Source organism: Chrysoperla carnea, chromosome 2 (genome assembly GCF_905475395.1).
Source record: "Chrysoperla carnea chromosome 2, inChrCarn1.1, whole genome shotgun sequence".
Lineage (NCBI taxonomy): Eukaryota > Metazoa > Arthropoda > Insecta > Neuroptera > Chrysopidae > Chrysoperla > Chrysoperla carnea.
In genome coordinates this window covers 10955296-10973824 of record NC_058338.1, presented here as the reverse complement: position 1 = coordinate 10973824, position 18529 = coordinate 10955296, and the positions used below count along the sequence as shown (strand labels likewise).

At 32.0% G+C, this 18529-nt stretch overlaps 4 protein-coding genes across 10 annotated transcripts in view; 1 reads left to right on the top strand and 3 right to left on the bottom strand.

Annotated features, from left to right (window-relative positions):
• The window catches only part of LOC123294017 (disks large 1 tumor suppressor protein), a 1177915-nt gene that overhangs the window by 646227 nt on the left and 513159 nt on the right, over positions 1 to 18529 (top strand). The window lies entirely within an intron of this gene.
• Positions 6332 to 7233, bottom strand: LOC123294022 (larval cuticle protein A3A-like). Its single transcript, XM_044875086.1, has 2 exons — positions 7172 to 7233; positions 6332 to 7076 (listed from the first exon to the last, which is right to left on the bottom strand). The coding sequence occupies exons 1-2, from the start codon at positions 7181 to 7183 to the stop codon at positions 6366 to 6368; spliced, it is 723 nt and encodes a 240-aa protein (XP_044731021.1). The 5' UTR covers positions 7184 to 7233; the 3' UTR covers positions 6332 to 6365.
• LOC123294020 (cuticle protein-like) lies at positions 9660 to 14132 on the bottom strand. The gene is made up of 3 exons (XM_044875084.1): positions 14071 to 14132; positions 13385 to 13976; positions 9660 to 10326 (listed from the first exon to the last, which is right to left on the bottom strand). The coding sequence occupies exons 1-3, from the start codon at positions 14080 to 14082 to the stop codon at positions 9695 to 9697; spliced, it is 1236 nt and encodes a 411-aa protein (XP_044731019.1). The 5' UTR covers positions 14083 to 14132; the 3' UTR covers positions 9660 to 9694.
• Positions 16741 to 18040, bottom strand: LOC123294024 (larval cuticle protein A2B-like). The gene is made up of 2 exons (XM_044875088.1): positions 17926 to 18040; positions 16741 to 17461 (listed from the first exon to the last, which is right to left on the bottom strand). Exons 1-2 carry the CDS (start codon positions 17935 to 17937, stop codon positions 16808 to 16810), a joined length of 666 nt encoding a protein of 221 aa, XP_044731023.1. The 5' UTR covers positions 17938 to 18040; the 3' UTR covers positions 16741 to 16807.

Below are 18529 nucleotides of genomic sequence, written 5' to 3'. Positions count from 1 at the left end.
TTGAATATTATTATTGTCTTTAGAAAGTCAACTAATAAAAATGAATTGATTTCAATAATGTATCAATGTAATCAATTATTATTTTGTTTATAAAATTATTACTTTTATATTATTTATATCTGGTTGTTATTATATTTCAATAAACGTGAAGTAATCAAAATAATCGTAATAGTAGTAACCTGCTGTTGTAATTGATTGATTTTTTGGAATTTTTTTTTAATCGATTAATATTTCGATTAATTTTTTTTTATTGTTTTTATTTGAACTTACTTTCCACATCTCGGTATGCTTTTGTGAGTGAAATGACTTACTTTATCGAATTTTTTTTTTTAAAGTAAAGTTATCGGTAAATTTTTAAAGATTGCTTTTTTTAAGTGTTTAGTGTTTAGGGTTTCAATCAGATTAGTCAATAGACAACTGTTTAGAGTGAGCCCATTTATTTTCTCGATTTTTTCAAAGGGGTACAAATTTTTTATCTCCAATTTCGATAAAACTCAGTTTATAAGGTAATTTTGACCCAAAAAGTTCAAAAATAGGGTGCATTTGATGACTGGTCGAATAGTTTTTGAGATACGGACTAAAATCGATCCAAATATTGCGATATCTCAGAAACTCTCCATTCAATCCTTAAATTAACCCGATTTTTATACTTTTTGGATCAAATTTACCCCCTCCACCGAGTTTCATCAAATTCCAAAACAAAATTTTTTTTGCGTTTTTCTCGATTTTTTCAAAGGGGTACCCCTTAAAAAAATTGCAAAAAATCGAAAAATTTTTTTTATCTCCAATTTCGATAAAACTCAGTTTATAAGGTAATTTTGACCCAAAAAGTTCAAAAATAGGGTGTATTTGATGACAGGTCGAATAGTTTTTGAGATACGGACTAAAATCGATCCAAATATTGCGATATCTCCGAAACTCTACATCCAATCATTAAATTAACCAGATTTTTATTCTTTTTGGATCAAATTTACCCCCTCCATCGAGTTTCATCAAATTCCTAAACAAAATTTTTTTTGCGTTTTTCTCGATTTTTTCAAAAGGGTACCCCTTAAAAAAATTGCAAAAATTCGAAAAATTTTGTATAGCTCCAATTTCGACAAAACTCAGTTTATAAGGTAATTTTGACCCAAAAAGTTCAAAAATAGGGTGCATTTGATGACTGGTCGAATAGTTTTTGAGATACGGACTAAAATCGGTCCAAATATAGCGATATCTCCGAAACTCTACATCCAATCTTTAAATAAACCTGATTTTAATACTTTTTGGATCAAATTTACCCCCTCCACCGAGTTTCATCAAATTCCTAAACAAAATTTTTTTTGCGTATTTCTCGATTTTTTCAAAGGGGTACCCCTTAAAAAAATTGCAAAAAATCGAGAAATTTTTTTTGTCTCCAACTTCGATAAAACTCAGTTTATAAGGCAATTTTGACCCAAAAAGTTCAAAAATAGGGTACATTTAATGACTGGTTGAATAGTTTTTAAGATACGGACTAAAATCGATTTCTAATACTAATTTCAAAGTTGTAAAAATTATTATTTCTTCGGCATAAAAAATCGAATCTGGAAAAGTTAATTTTCATTTTGTAAAATATAGTTTTATGGGTTTTTTCGCATGCTCTTATTAATTTTTATTGTATCCTATCTCCTTTGGTTATGGACAAAATGTCAATTTTATTAATAACCAAATTGACCTTTATCATATCCTAAACGGAGACACAAAAATGACTTTTGAGTATAACTTTCGACTCCTATATATTGGTACACAGTTTATTAATACAATGTAATTTCTTAAACCAGTCACATCCTAGAGACTGACTGATACGTAATATGAAACCTCGAACCATTGTGGAAATTTGATATACCTACCGTTTTTTATACATGATTTTAATATTATTAAAATTAAAAGTGAATAATTTATTTAGCTCGCCATGGGTGTGGTGATTTTTAAAATGACCTTCAAGGTTTATCATTTAATATCTGTACCTACTGTCTGCGTATAGTTATTTAATTCAATGTCAGTAATAATTTTATATTTAGTAGCCAATGGATAAAAAAGTGCTTTCCAATATTGACGTCATGTGATGTAGACTAGTGGTGTACGTTTTGTGTTTCTTTTGGACATAATATGAGGAAATCAAGAAAAATGACCTTTAAATAATGTATAGTTATTAACTTTTTTTATTACGAAAATAAATTTCCAATTTTTTTAAATTTTTCAATATACCCCATACATGACTTGCTTGTACACTAATAAGCCGGTCAAAATAGCCAAAATGGATATTTCTTAAGAAATCTCTAAAATTTCGATTTGATTTGATACAATGATACAAAAACAGAGAAATTTGAAAAATATTGGGGTGTTTCTAAGAAGATAAATTATGATAAAAGTGTCCAAAATATAAGCCAATTCGGTATTTAAATTTTCCAACGAATGAAACAAAATATAATTGGATAAAATTATCTGTCAAAACATATTTTAAATCTAACACCACCGATTTTTTTTCGTAATTACAATAACTCTTTTACTTGGACTTATTACAAGGAAGTTAAAAAAAGTATTTATATACTTTACCCAAATAAAAAATATTTTATCAGAAAACTTCACTAAATATTATTGAGAAAATAAATCAAGTGAAATTAATGATTTTAATGTATTTTGAAGGTTTACAGAATGGATTAAGAATATTGTATCAATTTGAAAATACAAAGAATTCATTTTATCGAAACATTGATGAAAATTGTTTGGTTACCCTCCGCATACTCACTACCATCTGAGAAAGGCGTTGGTCAGGAATTATTTTAAGGCCATGCTATAAAAACATGCTTACTTCATTGCGTGCTGAAAACACTTTATTTCATATCCGTTCCATGATCAAGTTTTGTTCTAGCATTTTTTAATAACAAAATGAAAACAAGTGAAATTTAAAAAATTTAAAAACCAATTGAACCAGGTTTATTTGATCATTCATTTTCGTAGTAATTATTTATATGTTAAAATTATATGCCATGCCTTTTCCAACCGAATCGATTTTGAACATCATCGCCAATATTTTAGTTTCTTCGGGTACGGAAAACTAAGCTCGCACTTGAAACATATCTAAGAACACTCTCCGTTAAATTACCTTTCAAATAAAACCAAAAAAAATTAACACACATAGCGGTCAAACTTATAAGACAAGATGAAATTTCCAAGTGTCCATTTTATATTTACTTGAGACATTCTGTAATATTAATGGGTTTATATGATTATATTGTATTTTTAGGCAAGCGATAACTTCGTTTCTATACAACTCCTACAGGAATTTTATGTTGTTTTCCACTCCTTTAGTATAAATATCCCTTAGAGACAAATTGTGTATGAAGACTGATTTATTCTGTAACTGGTGCTATGTGCTATAACTGGTGCTATGTGTTTCTATATTATAAAATGTTGGTTCATAACAATTCAAGAGATTCAAAAATGGTTCATATGTTTTTTGTACCGAATTACTGATGGTTTAATATCATTTACCCTACAAAATTTTATCGTATACATATATTCATTTTGGGCGTTAATAAAATATCGTTCACCCTTTCCAATGAATAAATATTTCTATTTAGAGGAACAAAAAACCCATGTGTTTCGACCCATGTACCTGTCATAATATACAGAGTATGGAACGAAAATTTGATTACGATGATGAAAGCGAATAAGATAGACCAATAGTCATTCAAATTTAACGCATAACTTTTGCAAAATGCAATTCACTCAAAACAAATTTGGATCGCATTTACAAACTATGAGATGATGTTGTTGAAAATTGCTTTTTTAATCATCTGTGATATTTTTTATTAATAAATTTTTCTTTCTGTTTTAGGTAAGTTTCAATTTATTTACATACGCATTGTTCTTGGTAAGCTAAAATAATTTTTCACTATAAGTTATGGCCATAATTATAACTTTGTATAGAGTGAATGGAAATTTGAGTTTGTGGATTCATAAAGATATTTCATTAGTTTTTATATTTTGTCAGTGCTAGGCTACCCGTTTATAGGAAACAGCTTGGGTAGCATATAAAATCAACTCGACTAATAAACTATTAAGAGATAGAAGGCCACTTTAAATTAGAAATTTGTTGTCTTTGTTGTATCTATGCTGCCTTATTGGTACGTGATTGATCGTAATTAGCATGCATCACTGCGTATAAAGATATGTGTTTGTGAATTTCGGAAGTTTACTCCTGTACCTAATCCGGTTTTGAATGAATGCATCGGTATATGGACGAAATATAGATACAAGGAGTCTAAACGTAATGTTAAACGAAAGGTCTCAATTTAGGGGACAGATAATACTAGCATCGGTACGTCCTGAATTCTTTCGTAGTCTGTGGCAGAAAAGATAACTCTGATTTGGGTTTATTATTTTATACAAGCGTCGGTATGTCCTGAATTCTGGCGCAGCCAGTGCTAGAAAAGAGAACTATCATCTGGATTTATTATTGTGTACATAAATACCATGGAAAAGCCTGTACCGTCCGGACTCCTTGTAGCTATACTTCGTGGGTATATGATTATCTCTTGCGTTTTTAAGGTTTTTGGACCACATATATAGGAGTCTTACACCCATACGTTATGCAAGGAAGAATACACATTTCAAATGTTTTTCTTTGAATTCTGTTGCTTAGTTGTTTGCTCTTCATTATTTCCTTAAGTGATCAAAACTTTCTCCAACCATTTCCTATTCGTTTGTTCGACTTCCTATTCGACTTCCTTGGACATCATGTCAGTGGGAGCAATTGTTTGTCCTAGATAAGTATACTTCCTGAACATGCTCAAAACTAATATCATCTTTTTTTATATCTACCATTGTGGAGTTAGTCATGAATTTTGTTTTACTAGAGTTTCCCGGATATAAGAGTTTTAATAAATAATATCATTATTTAAACATTATCTACCATTTTATGAAGTTCTGCTGTTTTTAATAGAACCACCCTATATATTCTTTAATCTGTGATTCTTCCCACAACAACATTTTCAAATTTTTTAACTTAATTATTTTCCATTTACATGTCAACATGTGTATACCTACTACCTCTAAGATAAAATCTTATTAAATTTGATCAAATCAAAATAAGTAAAATTAGTTTAGACGCCAAAGAAACAAATTTAAAGTTCATTGAAATAATAATGTGTAATGTGTAAAACCACAACCATAAAAGTCAAGGTTAGTTAGATACTTGTACGTATAGACTTTTTACCATTACCATTTATTTTTAGAGAAATGGTTAATAATAAATAAATAGTAATAATAATTTGAAATAACTCTCTTTGAAACGTTTGACCACACAATAATTCATGTTCAGATCATTTATTAATGATTATCTATTAACCACAAAATTATATATAATTGCAACAAAATTATGAGGTAATTATGATAATTTCTTCAATCCAGCGAAATTTTTAATGGTTAATTGGGTTGTTCCCAGAAAACTTTACTTAAGTTTCACCCCCTTTTATTTCAATTTAAGTAGAAGTAAATTAATTATCGTGATTCTATGAGATAAAAAACCAACAAAACAATTGTTGCGAGAATATTTCTTACATAAAACTTTTTTATAGAACAGATTATTGACATCGTAATAATAGCTCTGAACAATTTTACAGTTCAGTTACCTGGATAGCGAGAAGCATACACAAACATACACGCATACAGTATGTTGCAGGAGTTCTTAGACTACGTTTAATGAGATTTCTTCTTCTTATAAAGCAAACCAGAGACAGAAAAATGTCTTAAGCAAAAATTGACTTTGAAAGTAAAGATCTGATGGAAAGTGCCTCCCATGAAATGCCTCCCTCCTCGCTCTGCCCGTTATTTGTGACGTTCTTTAAAATAAAAATCCAATCGAGTGGTTGCTAAGAAAGTATATTTGAATAGAGCGTTGCAGGATGGTATTCGAATGTTAATTAAATTGACTGTCATCCTGTAACCATAAGTTGATGAAATAAAATATAAAAATATGAACAGTTTGATTTATAAAGGCAAATAACTCTTGCCTCTAATACATAGAATAGTCTCTGAGCCATCAGATGGGGTCGTGGCTTTGTTTCTTCATTTCGTCATCAACTTTTTGCAAAATTTTTGTAATTTGCTTTTTCTTCATATTGACACTTTAATAAGTTTTCCTAACACTACAAACACTTCTAAGAAGTCATTTGAAAATGGTTCCACTCACATTATTTTAAGAATTCCTTGTATATGATTAGATTGGGTAAAAAGCTGAATATGAATGTAACCAAAAAAAAAAGTTTAATTTAAAAAATGTTTTTTATTTTATAATTTTTGTATATTTTTATATACATAGGCAATAAATATTTAATAACTTAGTGATGATAGTAAGCTGGGGCAGCAGCATAAGAGAGAGCTGGAGCAGCGGCGTATGAGAGAGCTGGAGCGGCTAATCTGGCGTAAGCTGGAGCAGCGGCATATCGGAGGGCTGGAGCAGCAGCGGCGTATGAGAGAGCTGGAGCAGCAGCGTATGCTGGAGCAGCTAATCTAGCGTAAGCTGGAGCTGCGGCGTATGAGAGAGCTGGAGCAGCACTGTAGGCAACAGCTGGAGCATGTACTTTAGCGATGGCTGGGGCAGCGGCGTATGAGAGAGCTGGGGCGGCACTGTATGCAAGAGTTGGAGCATGTACTTTAGCGATGGCTGGGGCAGCAGCATAAGCAGCAACTGGAGCAGCTACGGCGGCTTTGACAGCTACAGCTGGAGAAGATTTGCTTACAACTGCGTTGAATCCGTTGATTGGGTCAGCTGTGTAGTCTACGGTACGTTGGGAACCGTCTGGTTCGACTAAAGAGTATTGTCCTTGTACAACATCACCACTTCGGCTTTCAGTTTGGCTTTTGTGGTCACCAGTTAAAGCGTCTGAGATACCGTATGAGTATGAGTATTGTGGGTTTGGATCGTATTCAGCATCAACAACGGTTTTGGTAACAGCGGCTACTGGTGCAGCTGCATAAGCCAATGGAGCAGCTGGTGCAATAAGTCCTCCAGCTCGTACAGCGGCTACAAGAGCAGCGAATAAAACAAACTAAAACACACAAAAATAAAATTTATTAATTTCACTACATTATTTTATTTAAGCTCACACTTGGTGTAACATTTTTTTTTTAATTATTGCAATACCTTGAATGCCATTTTAGATGTGGTGATCAGTTATTTTTGAATTGTATGATACTGTTACAATTTTTAATTTCGTTTATATACTAAAATCTGCAAGGGCAACTTCTCCTACTAATTTAAACCACCAAAATATAATTCAACTGATAATGAGCTAATGAAACTTCTTGTATGCCGTACCACCCGGAACACACCTGGTACACGCCCTCATTATTTTTGAATTGAAGCCGTTTTCGCAGATTTGTGTGTGTAATCTAGATTATCATTTTAATTTTTAAAAAGATCAATTTTTAATGACATTTTACTAACAAAAATTTCTGAGTGTATAGTTAAAAAGGTAACTAACGATTATGATCTAATTTATGCATTCATTTTTTTTCAATTATCATAATTTTAATTTTTATTAGGAATCTATAATTCATTGTAGTTTATTTATTTTTTATTATTTCAACATAAACTGGAATGTGAAGTAATTTGGTAGCTGTTGAAAATGTTTGCATATATTTTGGTAGTCACAATCAGATATAAAGATTAATATTATATTAACTAGGTTTAGGGGCGTGTAGCAGGTGAGCCCATAAAATAGATGGAAAACAAGTGAAATTTACAAAATTAGAAAAACCTCCGACAAATTTTGTTCTTTAAGACTTTTCCAAAATGAGCCGAGTTTGAATATCATCTTGGATCGTAGCTAAGAACACTCTTCATTAAATTACCTTTCTAACGAAACAAAAATCAAAATCGTTCATCCGTTTTGGCGCTATTATGCCACAGAGAGACAGACACACACGTAGCGGTCAATTTTAACACGCTTTTTTTGCTCGAGGGTTAAAAAAGTTTAATCTCTGGAATTAACCCGTCAGCACTCGATTACGAGCATTTTGCTCACGCTCGATTTAAAACAGAAATAAATTGTATTTTTCAAATATTATTTGTGGTTGAAACTTTTCCTGTCTCCATAAAATTTTAATTATTTTTGATTTTTTCGGACCTTTTCATCTTATCTACAGTTTTTAAAATTTTTTTTTTCTTCAGATCCTTAAGAAATAATAAGAATTTCTTTCATCACAAGAGTAAAAGTGTAAGCAAAAATATATTAGCTTCGGAAATTTTCGGGTATGTTCGTGTACTTGCGTTAGTTTAATATAGGTAGTATTCAGTAAATTCAAAAACTTGTGACAGAAATATGGTGAAATTGACTAAAATGAATTTAGTTATTTGGATTATTCTCTGCTCTATTATATATTCACTTTCAATCATCATTCAAAAATCACTTAATCAAACTATTTTTTGAACTAGTTAGTGCATTAAAAAATAGATTTATATAAAATTATGTTGAGGCCATGATTTACAAAGTTAAAGAATATTTAACGCACGAAATATTTGAAAGGCAGAACGAGTGGGCAAATCTCTCATCACACGACTAAAGGCGACAAAACTGTTGACGCCAATACTCACGGGTTATAAAGGCTACATTGCAAATGAAATAATATCAACACTGTTTGGCTATATTACAGTGAAACCTAGTTAAGTGAGACATCAAGGCACCTACTTTTATTTCTCACTTATAGACATATTCCACTTACCCAGTGTCTCAGATATCCAGTTATAAATAAATAACTGTGTCAGTTACAGAGGGTTTCATTAATAGAAGTCAGAAAACAGGTTATCTCAGTTATGGAGGTGCGATTATTAATGGCCCCGAAATAAGAGAAGTCTTAAAAGATGCGACTGTTTAAATCTAAGTTGGTAGATAAAGAGAGAAGAGCATAGTTATAGCTTTTGAAAATGGGTATCAATTTTCTTGTCAGTAAAAAGGCTGAAAATTACACAGAGTTAATAGACGAACTGCATTCGCGAAATTATAAACTTGAATTCAATATCTCTTGAAACAAGACATTGCACGTATGGAAAAAAGATTCTGTGGCAAGTGAACCTCAGCAATGCTAGCTGATTTTTGGATTGAATTATCGAAATATCGAATTTTGTTATTTTGATTTCATTTTTTATTTTAATTTGTGTTGTAAAAGTCTTCAATCAGTAAAGTTTTTCTGTCTAAAATAAATACATTTTTAATATGTATATCAATACCGGTATTTTGTTTAGATGTATATATCTGAAAAACTAGACGTGATAGCTGAAAGCTGTAAACAAATTTGGACTCAACAAACCAAAGCCAATAGAAATCACATAGTAAGCTTTTTGCCACAGGATTTTCTTTTTTTGCCGTGCAGTGAATTAATAATAAAACTTGATTTTTAATTATTTCACTACAATAAGAGACTAGCACCTTTCAACTAAGATAGTCGATCGTATGATCGAACGAAGAGTAAATTTCTTTTCTATTGAAGCTCGTATATTTTTGTTTTGTTTTTGTTTATTTATTTAAAAAAATTTATAAACAACTCATAGATGTCTTTGGTTAAATTTATTAATTACGGGAAAAATTAAAACAAAAAGAAAATATACTAAAAAAAGTTTTTAATGTTTGAAAATTTTTATATACAAGAATAATAAATATTTAATAACTTAGTGATGATAGTAAGCTGGGGCAGCAGCATAAGAAAGAGCTGGAGCAGCGGCGTATGAGAGAGCTGGAGCAGCGGCGTATCGGAGGGCTGGAGCAGCAGCGGCGTATGAGAGAGCTGGAGCAGCAGCGTATGCTGGAGCAGCTAATCTAGCATAAGCTGGGGCGGCGGCGTATGAGAGAGCTGGAGCAGCACTGTAAGCAAGAGCTGGAGCATGTACTTTAGCGATGGCTGGGGCAGCGGCGTATGAGAGAGCTGGGGCAGCACTGTATGCAAGAGCTGGAGCATGTACTTTAGCGATGGCTGGTGCAGCAGCATAAGCAGCAACTGGAGCAGCTACTGCGGCTTTGACGGCTACAGCTGGAGAAGATTTGCTTACAACTGCGTTGAATCCGTTGATTGGGTCAGCTGTGTAGTCTACGGTACGTTGGGAACCGTCTGGTTCGACTAAAGAGTATTGTCCTTGTACAACATCACCACTTCGGCTTTCAGTTTGGCTTTTGTGGTCACCAGTAAAAGCGTCTGAGATACCGTATGAGTATGAGTATTGTGGGTTTGGATCGTATTCAGCGTCAACAACGGTTTTGGTAACAGCGGCTACTGGTGCAGCTGCGTAAGCCAATGGAGCAGCTGGTGCAATAAGTCCTCCAGCTCGTACAGCGGCTACGAGAGCAGCGAATAAAACAAACTAAAACACACAAAAATAAAATTTATTAATTTCACAACATTATTTTATTTAAAGCTCACACTTGATGTAACATTTTTTTTTTTAATTATTGCAATACCTTGAATGCCATTTTAGATGTGGTGATCAGTTATTTTTGAATTGTATGATACTGTTACAATTTTTTATTTCGTTTATATACTAAAATGTGCAAGGGCAACTTCTCCTACTAATTTAAACCACCAAAAGATATTTAAAATGATAATGAGCAAGTGAACTATCAAAAGAATTTACGTTATTTCAAATACCCGTATATTTGCGAAAAATGATATGATTGTTACCATATACCACTCAATTGAAAGTGCCCACCATCGAATTTTGAAAATGTAGCTAAATAATTAATGTCACCTAATATCAATGTGCATCGACGATTGAATTATGGAAATTTTTTTATGATCTTAAAAAGTGAACGTCGCGTCAGTGCAATAATTATTTTGCATGAAAATCGATATTCTTGGCAAACCGATACTCTAAGCGATTATCTGACTTGTCAAAATGAAATTTATACTTTTAAACTCCGGATGAATGATTCGAAAGTTGTAAGTGTCTTCTTTCAAGCGCTGATCTTCAATTTTTAAAACAAAACAATATTTCATTCCAAATTTCCGTTTAAAAACAAATTCTTAAATACAGCCCATCTCCGGGACATAATTCAGGTCAAGTATAAAGAATTTGATAATTTTCCAGTAATCGTAATATTTTAGTAAAAATTGTTAATATTTTTCTTGGAAAAAAAATGTGACTTCTGGGTAAAATTGTATGTATGACCAGTCAAGGTGGCTTAGAAAATCTGTAATGGTAAAAAAAGAAGACAAGACTCGAAGTTGTCACACGGACAGGAAAGCGAAATTACTTTTTGAAAATCTTCACTCTTTAGAAGTCAGCAAAATATGAACGTTTAAAACTCCTATTTAAACAAAAAGGAAGGTATGGATTAGTGACGTCATTGCACGGTATCGTCATAGCAATGATATATTAAATTCTGTTTTGCCTGAAATAGACAGACAACAATCTTTGAATGCTTACTATTTCGTTTTTTAATCAATTTTAGTTTAAATTTCAAATGCTTCTAAAAATCTGAATTTAGACGAAAATTAACAGACATAAAATGGCCTATAAAATGAAATGCCAATTTCAATTTGACAGTTATTATACAATTATTTATTAACATTATTTTTATACCATGTATATATGAAATATACATAATATATTAAGTTTAGTCCCAAGTTTGTAACGCTTAAAAATAATGATGCTAGGAAAAAAATTTTGTCATAGGTGTTCATAAAATCACCTAATTAGTCCATTTCCGGCTGTCCGTTCGTCCGTCCGTCCGTCCGTTCGTCCGTCTGTGGACACGATAACTCAAAAACGAAAAAAAATATCGAGCTGAAATTTTTACAGCGTATTCAGGACGTAAAAAGTGAGGTAAAGTTCGTAAATGAGCATCATAGGTCAATTGGGTCTTGGGTCCGTAGGACCCATCTTGTAAACCGTTAGAGATAGAAAAAAAGTTTAAACGTAAAAAATGTTCCTTATCAAAAATTAAACAACTTTTGTTTGAAACATTTTTTCGTAAACATCACTGTTTACCCGTGAGGGCGCCAACTAGGCGGAAATTTTATAATATGTACTATACTTGATTATCAGTTATGTATGTGCCACATGTTTGTATGTGTTATGTGATAAAGAAATCAACACTGACTATGCATGGTATTTCAACAATTAACTCAGTCAATTGTTTGTTTTCACTTGTTTATTTATTATATATTATTATGATTATTAGAATGTTTTTGAGTCTCCTATGCAAATATGTTAGTTTTCATGTTTTAAGAGCCCCCTCCATAGAACAGCTCAAAAAAAAAAAATTTTAAAAGATCGCCCAAAATCTTTGAAAATAACTAAAATCAAAAAAAATAATTTTTTTAAAATTTTGTTGTTGTTGTATTATGTAGTAAGTGTTACAAGTATTATATAGAAAGCATAAAATGAGTTAACGATATAATATTTTCATATTGCTGTCAGTTCTAGAAAAGAACTAAGCGATTTAAGTTTTTTCTAGAATGGACAGAATGACGTTTTTCCTTAGATATGGCAGAAGCTAAGAACCAAAGACATTTTTATTGATAAATAGTTTTAAATGAACGGAATGTTGTATCTTAAAAATTGAACAAAAATTTATATCTGAAAAATGGTGAGTTAAGGCGAAAAATTACGGGACTAAAAGGTTCTTAGTAGTCCAACATAAGTTTAAATTTAATCGTAATCATATCACAATCATACTATAATCGTTAATTTTGTTGATGACAAAATTTAAGATTAAAAATGTGAATTTTTTTTTATAACGCTTATATCTCAAAAACGGTGAGGTTGGGTGAAAAGAGTCAAGGGACAAAAATTGTCGAAAATCATCCAAAATATGAAATTCAACAACTTTCAAGTGTAATATTTGATCGAAATAACACAATAATCGTTTATTTCGACAATATCAAATTTTCATCAAAATGAGGTTTTATTTTTTTTTTAATCAACTGTATTTCAAAAGCGTTGAGTTTTACATAAAAATGTTACAGGATAAAAAATGTGAAAGAGACGTAATGTCTTAGTTTGTTGGTCGGATAAAGATGAGTAAATTTCTTTTTCTCTTGAAGATCATAATATTTTTCCCTTTATTTAATTATTTGAATGGTTTATAAGCAATTCAAATGTAAAAAATAATTGATTCGTTTCTTTTTATATATTTTCTTCTTTTTGTGTTGAATTACAATTTTTAACTGCAAAGCCAAAAAATAAATTAAAATAGATTAATTTAAAAAAATTTTAATTTTTTATTAATACAAATTTTTATATACAGAAATAATAAATATGTAATAACTTAGTGATGATAGTAAGCTGGAGCAGCAGCATAAGAGAGAGCTGGAGCAGCGGCGTATGAGAGAGCTGGAGCAGCGGCGTATCGGAGGGCTGGAGCAGCAGCGGCGTATGAGAGAGCTGGAGCAGCAGCGTATGCTGGAGCAGCTAATCTAGCATAAGCTGGGGCTGCGGCGTATGAGAGAGCTGGAGCAGCACTGTAAGCAAGAGCTGGAGCATGTACTTTAGCGATGGCTGGGGCAGCGGCGTATGAGAGAGCTGGAGCAGCACTGTATGCAAGAGCTGGAGCATGTACTTTAGCGATGGCTGGGGCAGCAGCATAAGCAGCAACTGGAGCAGCCACGGCGGCTTTGACAGCTACAGCTGGAGAAGATTTGCTTACAACTGCGTTGAATCCATTGATTGGGTCAGCTGTGTAGTCTACGGTACGTTGGGAACCGTCTGGTTCGACTAAAGAGTATTGTCCTTGTACAACATCACCACTTCGGCTTTCAGTTTGGCTTTTGTGGTCACCAGTTAAAGCGTCTGAGATACCGTATGAGTATGAGTATTGTGGGTTTGGATCGTATTCAGCGTCGACAACGGTTTTGGTAACAGCGGCTACTGGTGCAGCTGCATAAGCCAATGGAGCAGCTGGTGCAATAAGTCCTCCAGCTCGTACAGCGGCTACAAGAGCAGCGAATAAAACAAACTAAAACACACAAAAATAAAATGAATTAATTTCACAACATTATTTAATTTAAAGCTCACATCTGATGTAACATTTTTTTTAATTATTGCAATACCTTGAATGCCATTTTAGATGTGGTGATCAGTTATTTTTGAATTGTATGATACTGTTACAATTTTTAATTTCGTTTATATACTAAAATCTGCAAGGGCAACTTCTCCTACTAATTTAAACCACCAAAATATAATTCAACTGATAATAAGCTAATGAAACCTCGTGTATGCCGTACCACCCGGAACACACCTGGTACACGCCCTCATTATTTTTTGAATTAAAAAATACTTATCGTTATTATTAGAACAATTTTAATCCTTGTTATATAAATATTGATTTACTTTGGAAATTTATTAGGTTACGTTTTACTCTGAATATTTGTAATTCAACAGATTTCTTTTGTTTTATTTGATTAAAAATGAAGTATTCAACTGATGAAGTTGAAGTTGAAGTTATAAAATTTAATTATTTTATTATAATTACGACATTTTTCATCATTTCAAACAATCATACCACTTCAAAAAGTTTTCGTTTTATAACAGGTGTTTTTCGTTGATTATGCTGTACTTCTGCGTTTAAAAAGTTTGTTTTTGCACCATTTTATATTTGGAAACCAGCCGCTTTATTATAATAACCAGGAAACAGCGGGTTTAATTTTGAATGAAGTAATGGTTTGGCACTTGATTTAAAAAAACGATTTTGCTTTATATCATAAAGATATAACCATGTAAATATGAAATTTGTCAAAATATATTAATTTTAGCCTCAAGTATTATATGTAACGCTTTGAAATCGATGAAACAAATACAATTTTCGTATTCAGAAAAAAATACCCAAAATTTTCATTGAAGAATATTTGAAAACTAATTTATCTTATATACTATTTCCCTGGCCTGTTTTTCCTGGGTATGTAATGTCTTCCTTATTCCTTTATCAAATTTCATGATTTACGCCTCATTTAAAAGCACGATAGCTGGCTAATGACGAAAAATAGACTCGCGGTCTGAAAATGTACCGTTTAGGAAAAAACAGGCTATAGAAATAAAATTATGATTTAGTTTTATTCATCGTGTAATTTGTATATCATATCTGTAATGAAATTGCCTAGAATAAAAAAGAATCACTTATATATATATTCTTTCTCTAGCCTGTTTTTAGGCATGGATGAAAAATTCTGTACTGGTCGACCTAGTAAAACATAATGTTAATATGCATGCATGTTAAGATACCGGGTATTTCAACAATTAACTCAGTCCATTGTTTAAATAATTTCATTCGTGTTCAAGTTATTCATTAAAATATAACGAGGAAACGAAAAATTGTTCACTGTTTTTTCGGATTAATTTAACATCTTACTATCTGATTCCTAAACTTTTTATACCTGTTGTATATGGAATATTTATCAAGATATACTTATCTAGGTCCCTTGTTACGCATTTTCGGTTGTTTATCCGACTCTTCATCTGCCTGTAGACATAATATCTCGAAAACGAAAAGATAGATCAAACTGAAATGTGCGTAAATGAGCAATATAGGTCAATTGGGGCTTTTAAACCGTTATTAGTTTAAAAGTAAATAAATAAAAGTGAGGACGCAAATGAGGACAAAACTTTGGAGTCCAGTTTCTCCAAGAAATAGAGAGTTGACAATTTCCAGGTAGCTTCAAGTAGTAGTCTTGTGAAACATTCTCGAAAAGCGACAAAAAAAATTAAAAAAGGCTTTCGATAATTTTCAAAAATTTCGAAAACCTAATAAATACCGGCCGAAAAGCCATAATTGTGTTGGTCTCTTGAACTTTATTTATAAAAAATCATGCAAGCACTGGCAATTAAAACTTTCTATACAGGGTATTTCAATAATTTATTCAATCAATTGTTTGCTTTCTCTTGTTCTTTATGGATTAGGTCGCCATTCTTGTAATCACCAGGAATTCATAGAGAATTATATACAAACTTTTTTCTTTTCTTTATCTTTCTTGGGCATAGGCACAAATGAAGCGCAGTTTGAACAGATTCTTTAAAAAAAATTAGGCCATTTTCACATTAAACTGAGTTAATTTGAATTTTGAAAATATTTCAACAGAAGCTTTAACTTACAGAATAAGTGACATTATTTCTACTTTCTAAGACGCCTAATCGTTAAAAAAATATCCATATTATTTTTGTTTGTAGACAAATAAAAATTTACATTCTTGTGTTAAGAAAGTGAATAAAAAGTTGTTATTAATATTATCAACGCTCTAAAAACCTGTTATAGAAATGAAAAACCTTTAAAAACCTCTTGTAGAGACCTCTTATTTTGGCGTTCTAATGTGTTTTTTTGACACCTTGTATATGTAGAACCTCAATTTTTTATTTATTTAGGACATGAGAAATAAAAATGTAGCATGAAAACACGTTCTCTAAAAAAAATCATCAATCAATCGAACTGAGCCTAAAGGTAGCTTTGTGAAAAGTTAAAATTTGGCCTTTTTCATGTTGCCTTTGCTATTGTCACAATTGGAATTATAATCTAGCGTCATAATCAGTCCCAAATATAAAACAAATAAGAGTCAATTTAAATTTTAATTATACAAAAATAACTTCTTGAATATGTGATGTAGGTAAATTGTCAAATAATTCTTGGTAATCCTGCCTTATTAGGTTTCACTGAAATAGGAAAATGAAATGTGCTTAGAATAACTTAAGAGTAAAACAATCAAATTAAGTTTTATAAAATTAATAATTTATTTATTCGTCATAAAAAAAGAAAACAATTCGAGAATAATAAATAAAACACAGTCTTCGACAATTATACATTTAGTGGTAGTAGGCACCAGCTGGGGCGTATGAGAGAGCTGGAGCAGCGGCGTAAGATAAAGCTGGGGCAGCTGCGTATCGAAGAGCTGGGGCAGCAGCGTATGAAAGTGCTGGAGCAGCGGCGTATGAAGCGTAGGCTGGAGCGGCTAAACGAGCGTAAGCTGGGGCGGCCAAACGAGCATAAGCTGGAGCTGCAGCATATGACAATGCTGGGGCAGCAGCGTAGGCAACTGGAGCAGATACTTTAGCGATGGCTGGAGCAGCAGCATAGGCAACTGGTGCAGCTACGGCAGCTTTGACGGCAACAGCTGGGTTAGATTTGCTTACAACAGCGTTGAATCCATTGATTGGGTCAGCTGTGTAGTCTACGGTACGTTGGGAACCATCAGGTTCGATTAAACTGTATTGTCCTTGGACAACATCACCACTTCGGCTTTCAGTTTGACTCTTGTGGTCACCAGTTAAAGCATCAGATACACCATATGAGTATGTGTATTGTGGATTTGGGTCGTATTCGGAGTCGACAATGGTTTTTGTTACTGCTACTGGTGCAGCGACGCTAGCGTAGGCTGGAGCGGCGGCATAGGCTAATGCTGGTCCAGCTGGAACAAGTCCAGCGCGAGCAACAGCTACTAATGCGGCGAATAAAACAAACTAGAAAAGAAAAAACAAAAAATTAGTTGGTAATCATAACATATTTCAACTTTTAATTTGACTTAAATCAGATGATTTTCAATAAATGGTTAATAATCAACGAGATTTTTGGGTACATCGAACCAATCAATATGATATGAGAAACTTCTTGACCGATATAAACACAAAATAGTGCACAAAGTTTCTAACGACTGTAGCTCCGAAGTGGGTCATTGTTTCACATCTCAAATTGTTGGTTCGGCGTACATGACTATGCCCTTCGTTATTGTAAACAACGAGTGTGAAAAGTGAAAATAATACACATCTCCCTAGATTTAGATCACCACACTTTTGGTAACTTCGGCGAACATTTTAATCTTATAACCTTCGATTTCTATCTAGATATATGTGTAGATTTTTCACTTTTCAACAAAAACATATTTTCACTTATTTTCACTTATGTCACTTTGTAAAATGTAATATACCTTGAATGCCATTTGGGTGAGATATCACTGGATCAAATAGTTCTGATTGAATGATAATTTTCTCTAGATACGATATAGTTTATATACAAAAATAATCGCAAGGGCAAGTTCTCCCTTCTTAAGTTTTTTTTTTAGTTGAAAATTTTATTGTTACTTAATAGATGATACTCAACCACGTAATCATATTTTAAACAAAAAGTCAACTTTACTTTTTATGGTTGGACCAATCATAAACGCATTTATAAAAATAAGCACCACACACATCAATATAACACTTTTTTTTTTAAGTGATACATATTTTGTTGTCACTTGTTTTTTATAAACGCCCTGCTTAGGGTCTGTGTGTCTACACAACACTTAATAATGATATTGTTTGTATGTTTTAATATCCGGTATTGAACATAAATAAATTTAATTAATTGCTATTAGCATTCAATTAAGTTTTTATTCATATTTTATTAAAATGTTTTTCGCATGGCGTTTTTTTTTCAAATAAATTTTTTTTTTGTTATGATTTTAAAAAGGATATGTGTTCTAAAGGATTCTGTAATTTTAAATGTCATCCATAATGATATAGTCGTAAATTTGTCTTAATTTTAAAAGT